A 17656-nucleotide genomic window follows, 5' to 3' on the forward strand; every position below is an offset into this window, starting at 1 on the left:
TGTAATCATTTTCACATCATTGATTAGAATTCATGACAAAAATGGAGGGTCAACCCAGAGGAATATTAATATGGGTTGGAAGATCAATTAGTTGTGACAATACTTCCAAGAACTCTAGTTAAGCAGTCTTCCTAGCAGTATTGGCATTGTATTGGACCACACATTACATTTGAATTGGGCATACCATTTAACAGAATAAACAATCAAGGAGACAATTATAAAATCCTGTTAGTATGACATATGTTGTATAAACAGTGCAGCAGGCAAATACAGAATAAAGATATGTCAGGAATGTTGTGAATTGTCAGGGAAATATATAAGCTAGTATAAACAATGGTACTCTGTATGGATTCGAAGAAGAAAGAGGTAGTTGTTTGAAGAAAAAAAAAGTTAAAATATTTAATGAAGAGCCTGTGGAATACCAAAAAAGTGTTATCTTTCTGAAGAGTTGTGTAAGAGCAGAGGTTACATCTGTAAATCACAGTGACTTTCTCAAGAAAAAAGTGAAAAAGCACTTTCATTGCAGATATCAGGTGATGGATAAATGGATCGACCTTCCTGGAAATGTTATGATGTTAAAAAATGAACAATGCATGATACAGATACAACATAATCCTTGCAGGAAAAAAGTAAGGCTATTGGTTAGGTAGCAGCTGTCAGAATTTGTTTTTCTGTCCCTCGCCCAATGAACATGGTAACGTTTAGGTGGTTTTTTGGAAAGTTTTAGCAATCATTTGTTATGGAGTGGCAGCATTTCGCAATCTCACTAAAGTTGTTGAGGAGCCGTGTGAGGGCATTCTTTGACAGTTGTGCTCTGCTTTTACACTGATGTTAAGGCAGATAGTGTAACTTTATGTCTCAATGTGTGACACCCTTACATGTCATAGGCTGAGTGAGGGAGAATGGTGATTACAACTGCACTAATATAATTTTGTGTTTTGTCGTGGATGGCTAGTGTGAACATTTACATCTGTACATGACTTTTACATTAGGTGAGAATATTCATAAAGTAGATAAATAAGGCATGTTATTTTTTACAGCTTTTAAGAGAAAGTGAAGGATGGTGTGAAAGAGTCGGTGAACTTACAGAACAAATAAAGATGTGTGAATTATCAAATAAAGACATGGAAGATGTTTTGAACGACAGAGAAGAACAAATAAAGGTATGTGTGAGAATATTTCACATTACAGTGGTTTAATCCAGGTTGAGCATAAACTGATTGAACTGGGTTGGATTTTTACTGCTGTTAATTTTTAGTAGAGATTTACTCTTTTTTATTTTCTAGCTAGCAACATTAAGACAGACTGAGTGTATTCTCCAGGCTGGACCGTTTTCACCATTTTTGTGGTATAAAGTGTCACTGGCAGGTGAAATGCCATTTCTTTTTGTTTTTGTATTTTATAGATTTTGTGCTGCCTGTTCAGGATAAAAGAAGTTTTATTTGTGCATCTTTGTGTTGCCTTACACACGTGCAGATGACATTATTGTTTCCCAACAGATGGTGCTTTTACATGGGTATTTCCCAAAGTTATGCCTTTGCTAAGCCATGCGCTAAGTTTGAGATTCTTCAGTGCAATTTTGATTTTGGGCTGAACACTGCTGACTGATGCACACTACATCCATTGTCATGTCACTGACTTTTTGTGAAGGATGACATTTTGTATGTTGCAGTTAATGACACTTCTTAAAAACAAGACAGTTGTGATTGTAAGTCGACTAACTGTGCTTACTTTGTTCAGCATGGGAGATTTACCAGCAGGCATAACAACTAAAGATAAAATTATGTAAAGAGCCGTGGTCTGTATGTAATACTTTTGAACTCCTGCAGTTCCTGTGTCACATGCATTATTTTTTCTGTGAAATCCATTAGCATTTTGCACTAAGTATTACATACAGGTTGTTTTGATCAGTTCCATGTTTTTCTGATGCAGTCCTTCCATGCCAGGAACACACCAGAACAGTCCCCCACAACATGCTGTTTCATTTTAGAGCTGTAGCATTCTTTTGCTTGTTTCAACAGCATTTAGCAGTCAGTGTGCATATAGGTTGCTTTGACCAATTACTTTATCTTCTGACCACATAGTACATTTCTTTGCATTTAAAAATGCACCAGAGTAATCCTTAACAGTATATTGTTCAAATTGCTTAGCCAGATTGGTTTCAGAGAGGGATGAAACCCTGGCTGTAGTCTAGGTGATACAAATTCCATTAATTGCTCAAATATCTGATGGAGCTGGCAAGGAAGATGGATGAAGTACACTTCTCATTGTTCAACTCAGTTTTGTAGTTCAAGTCAGCATGTGGGGGGTTGTTCCCAGGAAAAGCCCTGTGGTGCACAGTAGCGTATGCAAAGCTCCCAAATTCAAGCAGTATTCCACCTCCCAAAACTATGGCTTCATTTCCTGTTTCCATTCCTTTTTTGATTGCATCTGGCAGGAGAATACTGGATATGCACCTCTGCTTCCTGTTCTGTTCTGTAAAGGACGGAAGCAGTGGGAGAGAAGTTGAATAGCAGGTGGTCAGCTGGAGGGACACAGAGGGACCAAAAATTGTTACTCAGTTCACCTATTTTCCAGATTACAGCTGAAAGTTAGAGAGTGAGGACTGTCTGTTACTTGTGTCACAGTTAGACAAAGGTTCATAGGTTCATAGGTTTATACTAGACTATCTGCCCTAAGGCATTTATAAGCCTAGCCCAAATTTTTGTGGCTTACGCCACCCCTTATATGAAAAAATACTGTGCCCATTAGTTTGTTGTGCCTCTGTCCAGCAGTGACACAGAGATGATTCCCGGGGTAAACCTACGATCTCCCATCCACAGGTCTAGATTTCTCTTGAACAGAGTCAGCGAGGTGCTCTGCCTCACATGGACCGGGATTTTATTCCACAGCATAGGGAGTCTCTGAGTGATAAATCTATCCCTCCAGCACGTCCTATTTATATCCGTGCTAAGGTTTAAGTCGCTTGCTCTAGTGGTTTTGGTGGATTTGGATTTTTGAGGTGGAGCATGTCCATTAATTCCGGGTTGGACATGGCCTTGTATGTCAGGCACATGTCACCTCTGAGCAGACGGTATGCGACTGAGTAGAGCTGGAGTTTCTTCAATCTGGCAGCATATGACAGATTTTGGAGTCCCTTTATCCTTTTGGTGAGGAACTTTTGGGGTCTCTCCAATTGCTGCAGATGTCGGGTGAGATACATCCCGAATGGGGCATTGTACTCGATCATTGGTCTGATAAGTGAGGAGTACAGGGAACAATGACCTCACTAGATCTGGATGTGAATCCCTTCATGATCAGGTGGGCAATGTAGAAGGTCTTTCTAACCACTTTAGCAATGTGAGTGTCAAAAGAAAGGCCACTGTCAACCTGGGTCCCCAGGTCCCTGATAACCTCTTCTGTGCTTAGTGGATTGCCACCTATATGGTAGCTTGGGGTTACCTTGTTTTTCCCGAAGGGTATGACTATACATTTTTGGCGTTTAACTTCAGGCCATGGCTCTGGCACCAGCTATCTGTTTCCGTGAGTCCCTTCTGAAGGATATCCGTGTCCGATGCACTTTCCACTATGGCGCCCAGTTTGCAGTCGCCTGCAAACTTTGTCAGCCAAAGTCCTCCCATGCTGGCCTGTACTTCTGAGAAGTAGATGCCAAACAATAGGGGCCAAGGACCGAGCCCTGTGGGACACCACTTGTGACCGGCTTGGAGTCTGACACAGCGCCAGCAACTCTAACCCTGTGGGTTCTGTCCTTAAGCCAGTTTGCAACCCATCTTGTGACATATGGGTTTACATTTAAGCTGGTAAGTTTTTCTACAATACCCGAGTGGGGTATTGTGTCGAAAGCCTTTGCAAGGTCAAGGTAGGCTGTATGGACTGCCTTTCCCTCATCAATGGCCTTGGTGACTGTTTCAAGAAGTCGACCAAGTTCAAAAGGCATGATCTTCCCTTGACAAAGCCAAACTGGGTCGGGTCCAATGTCTGCAAGTCCCCTATATCTTTGTTTATGAGCTCCATTATGATCCTCTCCATAGCTTTGCAGACTAGACTTGTTAAGCTTATGGGGCGGTAATTACCAGGGTCCGTAGAGGCCGCCTTTGTGGAGTGGGACCACAGTTGCCGTGACGCCACTCCTTGGGCACGTATCCTGTGGTAAGGCTGAGATTAAACAGCTGCCTTATGTGCGGGTTAATTCCTCATTTAGCTCGTGTAGCACACAGCCGGGGACACCATCCGGTCCCATTGATGCTGTGTTTTTAGCTTTAGAGAGAGCAGCTTTCACCTGCGCATTTGAGATGTCCGGGAGGCTACACTCGGCTGGGATAGTTATCTCTCCTTTAGGGGAGAGGGGTGAAGTTTGCACTGAACCTGTCTGCCAGTATGTTGGCAATGTCTGTGGGTTCAGTGATTTTTGTATCATTTTGGACTAATTCTGAGCATATCTGGGAGTTTCCACCCAGGTTCCTAACATATCTGAAAAAGGCCTTATGATTGTCCTTTGAATCCATGGCAATTTTTCTCTCAAAATTGGCCTTAGTTGATTTTATGAGTGCTCGTAATTTTTTACTAATAATGATCAGGGGTGACTTCCCTTTTATGGATTTTGTTCTATCATGTAATAGCTTTCTCCTCTTATTGTAAAGTTTGTTAATGGCTGGGGTCCACCAGACTGGACGTTTGCCCTTTGTGGAAAGAGTCTTGGTTTTATTTGGGATTGCCTGATCCATGCAGTCCTGAAGGTGTTCATAGAAGGCATTTGTAAGGGCTTCCGCAGCTTGGGTTGTAGTTTCCTCTGGCTCAGGGGCCTTGAAGGATACCACACCAGTCTTGAGTAGTGTGAAGTTTGCTTTAGAGAAGTTCTTCACTATCGTCTTTTTTGTTTGGGGTGGGGGCGGGATGTGGATTTCCAGTGAGATTAGTTTATGATCAGATCTCACCAATGAGGGATATACTTCCGGTGTGGAGCATTTTATCCCTATGTTTGTGACAATGAGATCTAGTATATTTTCTCCTCTCGTGGGAACAGTGACTAGCTGTTCCATGGCATTTGAATTTATGAACTCCAGGAACCGTTGGGCTAGAAAGTTAGGGCTTGAGTAATGTTCCCAGTCTATATTCGGTAGTTGAAGTCACCCAATATGATGGTGTTTGGAGATACATTTATACCCTCCAGTGTCTTCAGGAAGGCTGTGTGGGGTTCCTGAGTTTGAGAGGTTGGCCTGTAGCATGCTACAATTTGTAGAGCAGTTTTGCCTATGGTTAGTTGCACCTGGATGGTTTCCGGCTTATGCGTTGCCACCAACCTGGAGGTGTGGGTATCCTTTATGAATATGGATACACCCCCTCCTTTTGTGGTGTGGTCCGGGTTTTGGGGCCGGAACGCATGATATGAGGTAAAACCTAATAGTGCCGGGGTGCTCTCAGGAGCCTTGAACCAGGTTTCAGTTACAGCACAGACATCGATGTTCTCCATACTGAGAAGGGCCTCGAGTGCGTGCATTTCACCCTTTTAGGATGCATTAAAAAATGTTTTATGAGATGCTTTCTCTGCCATGATTGTGTATAAAGCTGAAGAAGTCACAAAGGTGTATGTGAGCAAATGTGTACATGCTTCCTGCCTTTTGAAATTTTTTTTATTCAGTGAGTTTTATTGATAATTTGATGTGTTATGTAAGAAGGTTCTTTTCATCTTCTAGTAAATTGATGATGATGCTTGCATCATGTTTATAACTAAGCTGTGGTTTTGATATCTTGTCAATAAGTATATTTATTTACTGTATAATTACATAATATTGCCTGAGCTACAAATTTAAATACAAATGTGATATGTGCTATAGTGCAACTGAACTGATGTGTTTTTCTATCTGAATTCAACCTGTGGGTTATCAGATCCAAGACTGGCCACATTCTATAGATATCAGCCTGTCGAGCTCCACCTCCTCTACCCATAATCCCTCACTTCTCAGCAATACCCCAGATCTCGTTTTCCACCATTTCTGGATAGCAGTGTGATAGAGTTCTCCTATCTAGGTGTATCCTTTTCTGGCTTTTAGCTGGGTTTTTGTCCTCTACCCTGTTTGTGTTTGCTTTAGTTAGCTGGTTTGTGTGTGTAGTGTAGTGTAGTATGTTTTGTAGTTTAGACAGGTTTGTTAGGTTTTTAGTTTAGGGTTCCATTGGTAGCAGGCTCTTCCTGTTTTTGTACTTAGGATTTTGGCTTTTAATGTGTGTATTGTTAGTGGTTTATTTACTTAACATTTGTTTACTGGGAAAATCCAACTTAGAACAAGCCAATTTTTGGCGGGGGCCAAAGGAGAAATGCTCCAGGTGCATGTCTTTGTAAGATGGGAGGAAACCGGAGCACCCAGAGAAAACCCACACGAACGCAGGGAGGACATGCGGACTCCGCACAAAAGGCACCCCGGATCATACCAGAGAACCTCTTGCTGTGAGGCGACAACACAAACCGCTGCACCGTCCTAAACTTTTTTAATTCTGTTGTTTTTTTTCCTTAGTGTTGTTTAACATGGATAAGCATTTCAAGAAGTGTGTGGATTGTGGGTGCAAACTCCCCTCCCAGGCATATGGCCTCTGTGTTTATTGTATAAGGGCTGCTCACTTAGCTGCATCAATCTGTGAGTCTTTTGGCTCATGTGAAGTGAATGACAGTAGAGTCAAGCTGATTATCAAAGGGCATCTGCTGACTGGCGAGTCCTCTTCGGCCTCCTTCTCCAGCAAGAGGGATAAATTGGATAAGAGTCATCGGAATTCCAAATCCCCCAAGATTGCCAAGGAAATACTGAAAACGTTTGGCTCCCTTTTCTGCTTCTTGTGCTCCTTCAGAGCCGAAGGTCATCCCAAGACCTTGGGCTTCTCCGATGGCTTCATCTCCATTGTTGGCTCCGACCCTTCTGAGTCTGTCATCTTTGACATCAATTGCAGGGAAGGCTCAGAATCTCACCATCAGTGTTCCGAGTCCCTTACTATTGAGGAGTGCTCCCTCAAGTAAGCCCCTTTTGTCCTGTTCTTCATCTACCCTGCGTGTGTCGTAATCAGAGTTTTGTTTGCCTCTGGCCCAGATCCGAACCTCTCCAGTTCAGGTCTGGTGTCGGAATCCCCGTCTGGTAGGTGGATCTCCAATGACTCATTCATCCTGGTTGGTTGAGAGTTTTGGACCTGCTTTGTTGGAAGAGTTGATGAGTTCTTTTTTACAGGTGCAGATGCAATTAGGACACATCATCTCAGCTTTGGGCTTTTGACCCGAAGCTTTGGCTCAGTTGCACTGGTTACTTTCCTTGGGCCTGTTGGCTCAGTTGTCGTCTGAGCTTGGTTGCCTTAGCTCCCTTAGGGTTGGATCTCATGGCTTGGCCAATTTCGGTGCCGACCCCTACCTTGTGTTCCTTGACTCCAGTTGCACTGGAGCCGTGTAGACCCCATAGCCGGGATATTGAGGCAGGAGTATCCACATCAGGTTTAATGATCCCTGTTTTGGGATTGTCCCTCCTACTCAGGACCTCTGTCCTGGTCTCTGTGTCGGAATGGGCTGGAGGCATCCTTGAGGTCTTCAGATCCTAGGTCCACTGGCTCCAGGAGGTCCATGTCAGCTTCTGTGGAAAGGATGTGCTTTTATCAGGAGAATGAGGGGTCAGGTTCAACCAGTGCCCCCCCCCCCCACTTCCGCATCAGTTCCTGTGGATGCCATTCAACCTGTTGCGGAGTAGCTCACCCCAGGTGGTCTCCAGTCTGTCCTTCCTTTAGGGCTCCCAGCCTCTGCTGTCCCCCCCCTCCCCCACATGCACACACATATACTCCAGTGTGAGAGGTTTTGGGCAAGAGGCAGTGGAAGAAGAAGCACCTGGACTCCCCAGAAGAGTTCCTCACTCCCTCCGACCCCCTTTTGTCGAGCCTCTTGATTACGGGATGACCGAGTCAGGGAGATTCTTCTTCTTACCTTTTGTGTGTTGTGTCCTTCATGTCTTTTGCCAATGGGTTTTGAGCATTGTTAGCTTGGGGTTGTATGGGGCAAAGTTGATCGGAGGTAGTCCTGAGGAACAAGGAGTTATGGGTAGAGTATTTAAACGTTATTGGAACAAGAACACTTGTCCATCTACCTGTCTAACTGAGTAAACTACTTGAAACTTCAACAGGATGTCTTTATTCTTCTCACAGGGAGGTTATCAGAGAGAGAGTCTTCTAGATCTGCCAGCTAATGTGATTGTATCTGGCCTTATCCTTTGTACTCTGTTTCTTGTTAGTCCTGTCACCCTCTGGGTCACAAGTAGGATACCAGACCTCACTTGAGCTTTCTGGATTACCCATGTTTTCTATACTTATGTGATAGGTAAGGTGAAGTATTTGGGTGCGTTGTTTAATAACGAGTCTGTTATGACCACTGAGGATATGTAGGAATAAACTAAACAAAATACAGTACCAAGACTGAGGACCCAATAGCTCTTTGTTATGGATATGGATAGAAAGATGTAAGCAGTAAAAATGTTTTTAGCCCCTTTAGTCTTATTTACAAGTCAGGTGTATCTCTGTCATCCAGAGGAGAAGTTGCGGATCTGTTATTTGCATTGGGCAGAGGGCAAAAGTGGAATATGTTGATTTTCTCCCATAGAACAAGATGGTTTACAATTACATGACTTGAAGGAGCTAAACAGTTAATGCTTATATGTGTGTGTGTGTGTGTGTGTGTAATGCAAGCAGAAAATGTCAAATTAGAAAGAGTGATGAAACAGTGGAGGTATAGACCAGAATTCTTTTTGTAGGTCTTTACGGAGAATAAACACCACCACAAAGAATATTATATCTGTAAAGTAAGATAAGTAAGTTAGGTATTGTAAGAACTCGTCTAGTGTAGGAATGGAAAAAGGATATTTTATAAAAAGGGATGACTTCAAGTAGGGGTGTAGAAGATGGGTAAGAGGGTGGAATTTTGTGAAGGAAATTAGCAAAAGTACCAAGGTACTGGAAGCAAATAACTCTGTAGGAAAAGGTAATAGAGTGGGTTGAGGCTAAGCAGAAGTCTGGACTTCAGGTTAGAGACTGCCTTTCATATCAGAGGTTGATAAGTGTATGAACAAAGAGGAAGTGGTAGGGGAAACTTAAGTGAAATACCAACTTTGAAACCACGGAAAGGATGAATGGTGTTAGCAAAAACCAGTAAGCAAAAAGGAAAGCACCACGAATCAAGTTGGATACACTCAAGGCAGTTTTAATGAATAAAAACAACACTTTTAACGCTGAGTACATACAATAAACGTTTTCGTCTTCAACTTCATCAGATAAAAAAGAAATCCCACAAATCCCCTTATATATTCAAAGTAAATAATTCAATTAAAAATTATCCAGTAGGGAAAAAGATGTCATTAACTCATTACAAATGTTAAAACTCTGTACCTTTCAAAGATACCTTAATCTCCATCAATTGCAACCACATCTTGTATTTGATACCAGTGTATCATTTAATTGCATTATGAACCTTCATTAATTTTAAATTTAAAATTAAAATATAAAAAACTTTTATGAAAAACTTTTAAAAACCATATTAAACAGTTACTACATGTCAAATATAGATAAAATAATCTTTGACTCCCTCGTGTGGCAGAAATAAATATTACTTTGTCCACTTTTATTACCAAGTTGTTTTCCCTTTCAAATTGTATCTTTAAAAAATATATAAATTAATACATTCTTAAAATTTCACCAAAACACTTTAAAACATCTTGTATATGTGAACTAAAGAGAAAAAAAGTATTTACAGTTTGGCAGATCTTAGTTTCAATACTGGAGCTAGTGAAATCATATCATTGAGACCCGGAGGTCTACTTGCTTCTAATATTAGCTGCCAGTATAATTCCCTATATTCAACCAGTGTTTCCCACATACCACCCCTAGAGTCCACTGTAACAACTTCAAGAACAAAAAATGGAATCCAGATGTTTTACATGTCATACTGTGTTTGTATAATGCATTGTTTTCATTCTTATTCCTAATGTCGTACAAATGTTCATATATTCTTTGTTTTAATTTTCTTTCACTTTTGCCCACATAAAAAGATTCACATTCCTTACACATAGCCAAATATATAATGCCTTTTGTGTTACAATTGGCATAGGTGTTTAACAACAAATTCCTCTTCCTAGCTTGCAAGTAAATAGAATCTCCAGTTTTAAGGTGGGCACAATAGTTACAACAACCACATTTGTACAATCCTTTCCTTCCTCTTGTTGTCTTCTCTTGTTTACCATTGTTGGAACCCCTTTCTAACATGTTCTTAATAGTGTTCCCCCTACGATATATATATGTCAAAGGTTTCTCAAAAATATATTTTAAATCTGATACTTTTGAAAAGTTGCTCCATTCCCTGTCCTAATATTACCCTTCTCACTAGACTTGACTGACCATCATAATTAGTAACAAACCCCAAATTGTAGTCATTATTTGAACCAGTATTTAATTTTTCTATAGTTCCGTTCTGAGGTAGTGTTTTCCCCAGAATTGGAGCAAATTTGCCCTTTCTTTCTTCTGATACTTCTTTCAGTAATTGATCAAATAAATCTCTGGGGTATCCTCTGTTCAAAAATAACTCCTTCAATTTAATACTTTCACATATAAAAGTTTCATTGTCAGAAGTCATTCTACACATACGTACTAGTTGGCCTTTCAACACCCCCCTCTTCTGATACAGTGGGTGTGAACTAGTATAGTGTAGGTAAGAATTTGAGAAGGTTTCTTTTCTGTGAATCTTAGATACAAAATTTCCTTTATTTTTCTTTATATTAACATCTAAATAAATTAACTCGTGTTTATCAAATTTGTGGGTGAAATCAAAAAATTCAGTTGTACCATTAATGTATTCAACAAATTCTTCAAAGTTATTTTGATTCCCCACCCACAAAAAACATAAGTCATCAAGAAATCTTCCGTATAGTGTCCAAAAATCTTTGTAAGGAGACCTCAGGAGATAGTTGTTTTCCCAGTAGGCCATGATGATATTAGCATAAGTGGGGGCACAATGTGCCCCCATGGCCAGTCCTTTCTCCTGTTTGAAATATTCCCCTTGAAAGAAAATGAAATTGTTTTTTAACACTATTTCCATTAAAACCAATATTATTCTAAACTCACTATGAGAAACTTCCTTGTAACCAACCAACATCTCTTCAAACCATTCCATACCAACATCATGTGGTATACTAGTAAATAAATCTACCACATCTAACGTGCCAAAAGCTATTTCTTCTTTAAATAAGGTGGGGTGCAATTTCCTCAGAAAATCCCAAGAATCCTGTAATATATTCCTGTTATTCAAAACCAACCCCTTCACCTTGAAATACCAACTTTAGTAGAGTTCTTAGAAGTGTAGAACAGAAACTGCTGTTAGTAGAGTTCTTAGAAGTGTAGAACAGAAACTGCTGTTAAAAAAGGGATAATAAGGAGAGTATTACACGATGACTGTTAAGAACCAGTTAGAGCAAGTTAGAAAAGATCAGGAAAAGAGAATGAAAAGGCAGTTTACAGTGGAACTGTGGGAAGAAGTCTGTAAGGCTCGCAAACATGCAACAATGTCCGTAATGTTTAAGATTTTGTATGAAAGTGTTTGCATACAGATTTTTGTACCTCAAGTAGACTTCAGATGATTTTTCTTTAGGTAGATGGCAAGCACTAGAGGTGTGATGGAGGTATATAGATTGGGAACATGATTTTTGGGACTGTAAAGAGTTGGCAGATTATAAAAATTCCCTAAAAAGTACCTTTATGGAAATATTGGGGGCACAAATTGTAACCAAGGAAAATACTGTTTTGGGGATACAGTATCTGAATCGCTTAGACTTATTAATAATCTAAGTTTAATGCCACTGGTTGCCAAAAGTGCTAGAAAATGGAATGCAAAATGTAAACCAGCTAATTGAAGATTTGAATATTGTAAAAGAGTTAAAGGAACTGATGGTGAGATCTTTATGAAATAGAAGGAGCAAATTTTGTGAAAATAAATGGAATTTGTGGGAACAATATGTGAAAAATGAAGTTTATTAGAAAAAGAGAGCTTTGAGAAGGGAGGGATTAAGAAAGTAATTTAACATTGAAGTGAATGAAAAGTGTTAGCACATAAATGTATACTGTGTCAACAATGCAGACTGTTAATCTGTTTTCTTTTTCTTCTATTAATGCACGTATTTGTGTTGCTGTTTAAAATGTGATGATTTAATAAAGATGTTTAAAAAAGATGATATTTTAGAAAAAAAATTGTTTTTCAGTTTCATCTACTAATTGCTGGTGGCAAAATCTTTTGAAAGTGATGTCATTCCCACTTTATAATGGGAAGTATTATACGTACCTTTTAACAACACTATGGCTGTTGGAGACCACTCTAGTTAGACCACTGGTTATTTGAAGTTCACACTGATGCTCTTTTAATTATCTTAACTTTATATAGGAAGTAGTGTAGGCATGTTGCAAAAGCATCACTTCTTTTAGAAACACACTGCTTAGTTGCAGTTCACTAGTTATAGGAAAATCATCTTAGTTTATTTTAATTTGAGGCTTACAAACAAGTGTTAGGAACTACCTGGAAAGACATGATTACTGGGATATTAAATGTCAGAGTGTGAAATTATTCCATTTCACACTGAAGAACAGAACATGGTAGTGCATCATTTTGATTCCGCTGCATATAGAATCACAAGTACAGTCATTGACCACAGTGTGGGATATTTATAGACAATCCAAGTTGTTTGCCCTAGGTTAAGGTTCACTAAGAAGTAGCAAGACAAGGAAGACCTTGTTTTACTGTAGATTATCGGGGTTATTATTCCTGGACTGAGATGGAAACTCCTCATGTTTGATCAGTGTTCTACTCCAGTAAACACATTTTAAAAGGTAAGTACTTCACATTCAGCCATTTGTAAAATGTAGCCCTTGATAGGTAAATTAGTTTAATTTTACAAAGTGGAAAAGACACCTTGCTAACAATACTTTAATATTTAGAGTTACCATTTTCGTTATAGATCATAGTACATTTCTCAAAGTATTTTATTTGAGACAGTGCACTGATTGCTCTTAAACTGAGTGTGACCAGTTTCAGCTACTGTACAAAAAGGAAAATTCAAGTAGTACAATAAACTCAGTGTGTTAAACATTTTACACATGTATGTATATATATATATATATATATATATATATATATATATATGTGTGTGTGTGTGTGTGTGTACATTTTTATTTTTTTTATTTTATTTAACATTTGTTGACCGGGAAAGTCCGTGTTTTCAGCGGAGGCCCGGGGAGAAATGCTCCAGAATATATATATATATATATATATATATATATATATATATATATATATATATATAGGTTCATAGGTAGGTACTAGTCTATTGGCCTGGCTTTCGCCACCCAAGAAAATTATTTTCCTGTGCCCCTGTCAAGCAGAACCACAGAAATGATCCCCGGGGTGAATTTCCTATTACCCATCCAATCATCAAGATTTTTTTTGAAGAGTGCTAATGAGGAGCTCTGTTTGACATGGGTAGTCTGTTCCAGACTATGGGAAGTCTCTGGGACAGGAATATATCCCTCCAGCATGTTCTGTTTATTGTGGTGACCAGGTTTAGGTCCCTAGAGCGTGTAGCTCGGAGGGATTTCTTTAAGTGGAGCATGTCCAACAGCTCTGGGTTTGACATAGCTTTGTATGTTGGGCAGAGATCGAATCTGAGTAGGCGATATGCAACGGAGTAAAGCTGGAGTGTTTTGAGACGGTCTGCGTAAGGCATCTGTTTGAGGCCAGTAATCCTCTTTGTGAGGTATTTTTGCAGCCTTTCCAGTTGTTGTAGATGTCTTGTGAGGTACATACCAAAAGGGGCGTTGTACTCTATAATGGGTCTAATGAGTGATGAGTAGAGGGGAACAATGACCTCTTTTTCTGGATGAGAAACCTTTTGTGATGAGGTGTGCCACGTAGAACGATTTCCTGACCATTGTGGTGATGTGATTATCAAAGGAGAGACTACTGTCCACCTGTGTCCCAAGGTCTCTTATCACACTTTCGGTGTTAAGTAGACTACCGCCTATGTGGTAGTTCATGGGTACAGAGTTTTTAACAAAGGGGATGACAATGCACTTTTTGGCATTGAGCTTGAGACCATGGCTTTGACACCAGGCATCTGACTCAGTGAGGCCCTTTTGTAGGATGTCCACATTGTTAGGAGTTTCGATTATGGCTCCTAGTTTGCAGTCATCTGCGAATTTAGTTAGCCCATGACCTTCTGTGTTAGCTTGTACTTCAGAGAAGTAGATACCAAACAGGAGAGGACCCAGGACTGAACTCTGTGGTACTCCACTTGGTACTCCACTTGTTACTGGTCTGAAGTCTGATTTGGAGTCTTCTACTTTCACAGTGTGGATTCTGTCAGTAAGCCAGTTGGCAACCCATCTTGTGATATAGGGATTTATACCTAGTTTAGTGAGTTTATCTATAATTCCAGAGTGCTGGATGGTGTTGAACGCCTTGGCGAGATCTAGATAGGCTGTGTGAACCATCTTACCCTCATCTATGGCTTTTGTGACTACTTCAAAGAAGTCTATCTGGTTTAGGAGACATGATCTGCCTTTTACAAACCCAAACTGTGTGGGGTCCAGAGTTTGGAGATCTCCAATGTCTGTTTATGCGTTCCATGATGATAGGTTCCATGGCTTTGCAGACCAGGTTCGTCAGGCTAATGGGGCGGTAGTTCCCGGGGTCTGTTGTGGCCTCTCCTTTGTGGAGTGGGATAACTGTTGCGGTGCACCATTCAATGGGCGCAAAGCCTGAGGTGAGGCTATGATTGAAGATGGTACTTAGGTGAGGTGCCAGTTCATTCTGTAGTTCATGTAGAAGGCAGCCTGGGATGTTGTCAGGTCCCATGGATGCTGTGTTCTTGGCTTTGGAGAATGAGGTTTTTAACTGTGCAGCCGTGATTACAGGAACTTTGTATTCTTCCAGTATAAAGATGGGCCCTTTAGGGGGTGAGAAGTGGGGTAAAGTTAGCACTGAACCTATCTGCCAGGATGTTGACAATATTAGTTGGTTCTGTATATTTAGTGTCATTGTGTTGTAACTCAGAGCAGATCTGAGTGTTGCCATTGAGATTCTTGACATAGCTATAGAATGCTTTATGGTTGTCTTTAGAATCAGTGACAGTTTTGTTTTCATAACTAGCTTTGGAGGATTTTATGAGGGATCTCAGCTTCTTACTGAGGCTGACCAGGGAGTTCCTCCAATTGTGGGATTTTACTCTTTTTTTGCAGCAGTTTTTTTCTTCTGTTGTAGAGTTTGTTTATGGCAGAAGACCACCAGATTGGCTTCCTTTTTTTGGAGGATAGCATCTTGGTTCTGTTAGGGATAGCACGATCCATGCACTCGTGTAAGTGCTTATAAAGTGCATTTGTGTAGGATTCAGCAGTCATACCTCTATTGTCCATCTGCATGGGTGTCGTGAAGTTTGCCACTTCTGTCTTAAGAAACGTGAAGTTGGCTTTGGAGAAATTTTTTACGGTTGTTTTCCTAATGGGGGGTGGGAGCGGGATGTGGATGTCTAGGGTGATTAGCTTGTGGTCAGATCTGACCAACAAGGAGCTGACCTCTGGTGTGGAACACCGGTCACCCATGTTGGTGATGACCAGGTCTAGGATATTGCTGCCCCTGGTGGGGGTGTGGATAAGTTGATCCAAGGCGTTGGAATTGACGATTTCCAGAAAACGTTGAGCAAAAGAGTTGGTACATGAGTAGTTTTCCCAGTTAATGGTAGGGTAGTTGAAATCACCCATTATTAGAGAGTTGGGTTGTACCTTAATATTTTCCAGTGTATCAAGAAAAGAGGAGTGGGAATCCTGGGGCATGGTGGGGGTCTGTAGCAAGCTACAATCTGGATTGCGGTTTTGTCCAGAGTTAGTTGAACTTGGATAATCTCGGATGCATTATGCTGAGCAACTAGCTTGGAGGTATGGATATCCTTAATGAATATGGGCATGCCTCCACCTTTAGTGTTTCAGTCCGGGTTTGGTGGCCGAAAGGTGTGGTATGAATTATAGCCTGGTAATGCAGGGATGCTCTCTGGAGCTTTAAACCAGGTCTCTGTCACTGCACATATGTCAATGTTCTCCACTTTAAGGAGTGCCTCGAGTGAGTGCATTTTGAAGTTTAGACTTCTAGCATTGAGTAGCATTACCCTCAGATTTTGCTTGCTTGTACCTGTTACGGTGGTGAATTTGTCATTTGAAACTTGCCTAAAAAAGGCACTATAGGGGTGGCAAGAGCCTTTGCCAGTATTTGGAATCCCAATGGCGACAGGTGCAGGCCATCTCTGGCAAAGCAGCGTGGTCTGTCGATCATGTCATCCCAGGCAGACAGATAGTCAATCATTTTGTCCTTGTACTGTGGTATCATTCTGGGTGATGGCAGGATGCTACTCAGGGCTAGGGTCATACCTGCCTAGGCTACAAGATCGGAGAGCTCCTCCATGTCTCTTTTCATGTAGTCCAGGGAGGTACGTCTCAGGTCATTCACACCAACATGGACAATGACAGAGTCATATTTGTACTTGTGGAGTGACCTGAGTGTGTGCGTTATGTGGCAGATCCTCGCACCTGACAGGCAGCTGACAGTAACTTTTTCCTTGTTTAGCCTGGTGAGTGGAACATCACTTACACACACACACACATTTTATATACATATATACATATATATATATATATATATATATATATATATATATATATATATATATATATACACACACACACACATATATATATATATATATATATATAGATATATATATATGCCCTTCTATTCAGTGTTGCAGTATTCCTTATGTATGGGTTGTATTCAGTCAGTCGACCAGACATCTGGCGTGTATACAAAAGCTTATTGCCACTGCCAGTATGTGGGACGTCGCACAAAGTCATTGAGAATGTCAGCCATAATAGGGACGTCCGCACGTACCATCCTCAGAACTTTTTCGCCGCCATTCAGAAAGGTTGACTTTTACGTTCGGTCTGCTGTCAGATATTGTTGGTTTGCCTTCCAGCTTCAGATAAGTACCTGAAGATGATTTATTTTCTTGCTGCTGCCTCATGTTGTTGTTAATGTCATTCAGGAAGGTAAGTGTAGGTGTGGAAGGTGAATTCCATATAAGGATAGTCACAAAAGTTTGCATGTTCTGTTTAGGGCCTACTCACAACCAGCATTCCTGTTCAGTCTGTCAGGCCTTTGTGCCTAAGATGTTGTGTAGTCATCTGTCAGATTTAAATCTTTACCTAGAAAGTCAGAGACTTGAACGTCTGGCTAGGGACGTGATGAAGTGTTCTGGAAGTCCTTCCTCAGAACCGTCTTTGAAGAGGAAGGTTAGCAAAGTTAGGCCCGAATCCTCTTCGTCTGCACTTACTCCCTCAGATGTACCCTTTGAGATTAGTGAAAGCCTGGTGGTATGTTTGGCTGTAGTGTCTGCTTCTTTGGTGGGTAGTTCAGGGGAAGCCATCAAGGGGTGGATCTTAGCATGTCCGAGGCCATGTAGATGTCTGGTTTGGATGACTTGGGGCAACCATGGCTTGTGGTTCTGGAGGACTCTGGGACTGCTCCTGCCCCTCTGTCTAAAGACGTCTTGGATGTAAGGCCTAGGTC

At 40.8% G+C, this 17656-nt stretch overlaps 1 protein-coding gene across 1 annotated transcript in view; it reads left to right on the top strand.

The window, feature by feature from the left end:
- LOC122804407 (melanoma inhibitory activity protein 2-like) overlaps positions 1-17656 on the top strand; it is a 1673436-nt gene that overhangs the window by 285382 nt on the left and 1370398 nt on the right. Inside the window, exon 7 of the mRNA XM_044074238.1 lies at positions 1041-1163. Coding sequence (XP_043930173.1) covers positions 1041-1163 — 123 coding nt within the window. The remainder of the gene's footprint in view (positions 1-1040; positions 1164-17656) is intronic.

The sequence above is a fragment of the Protopterus annectens genome, chromosome 6.part0, assembly GCF_019279795.1.
Source record: "Protopterus annectens isolate FY-2018-M chromosome 6.part0, PAN1.0, whole genome shotgun sequence".
NCBI classification, from domain to species: domain Eukaryota; kingdom Metazoa; phylum Chordata; order Ceratodontiformes; family Protopteridae; genus Protopterus; species Protopterus annectens.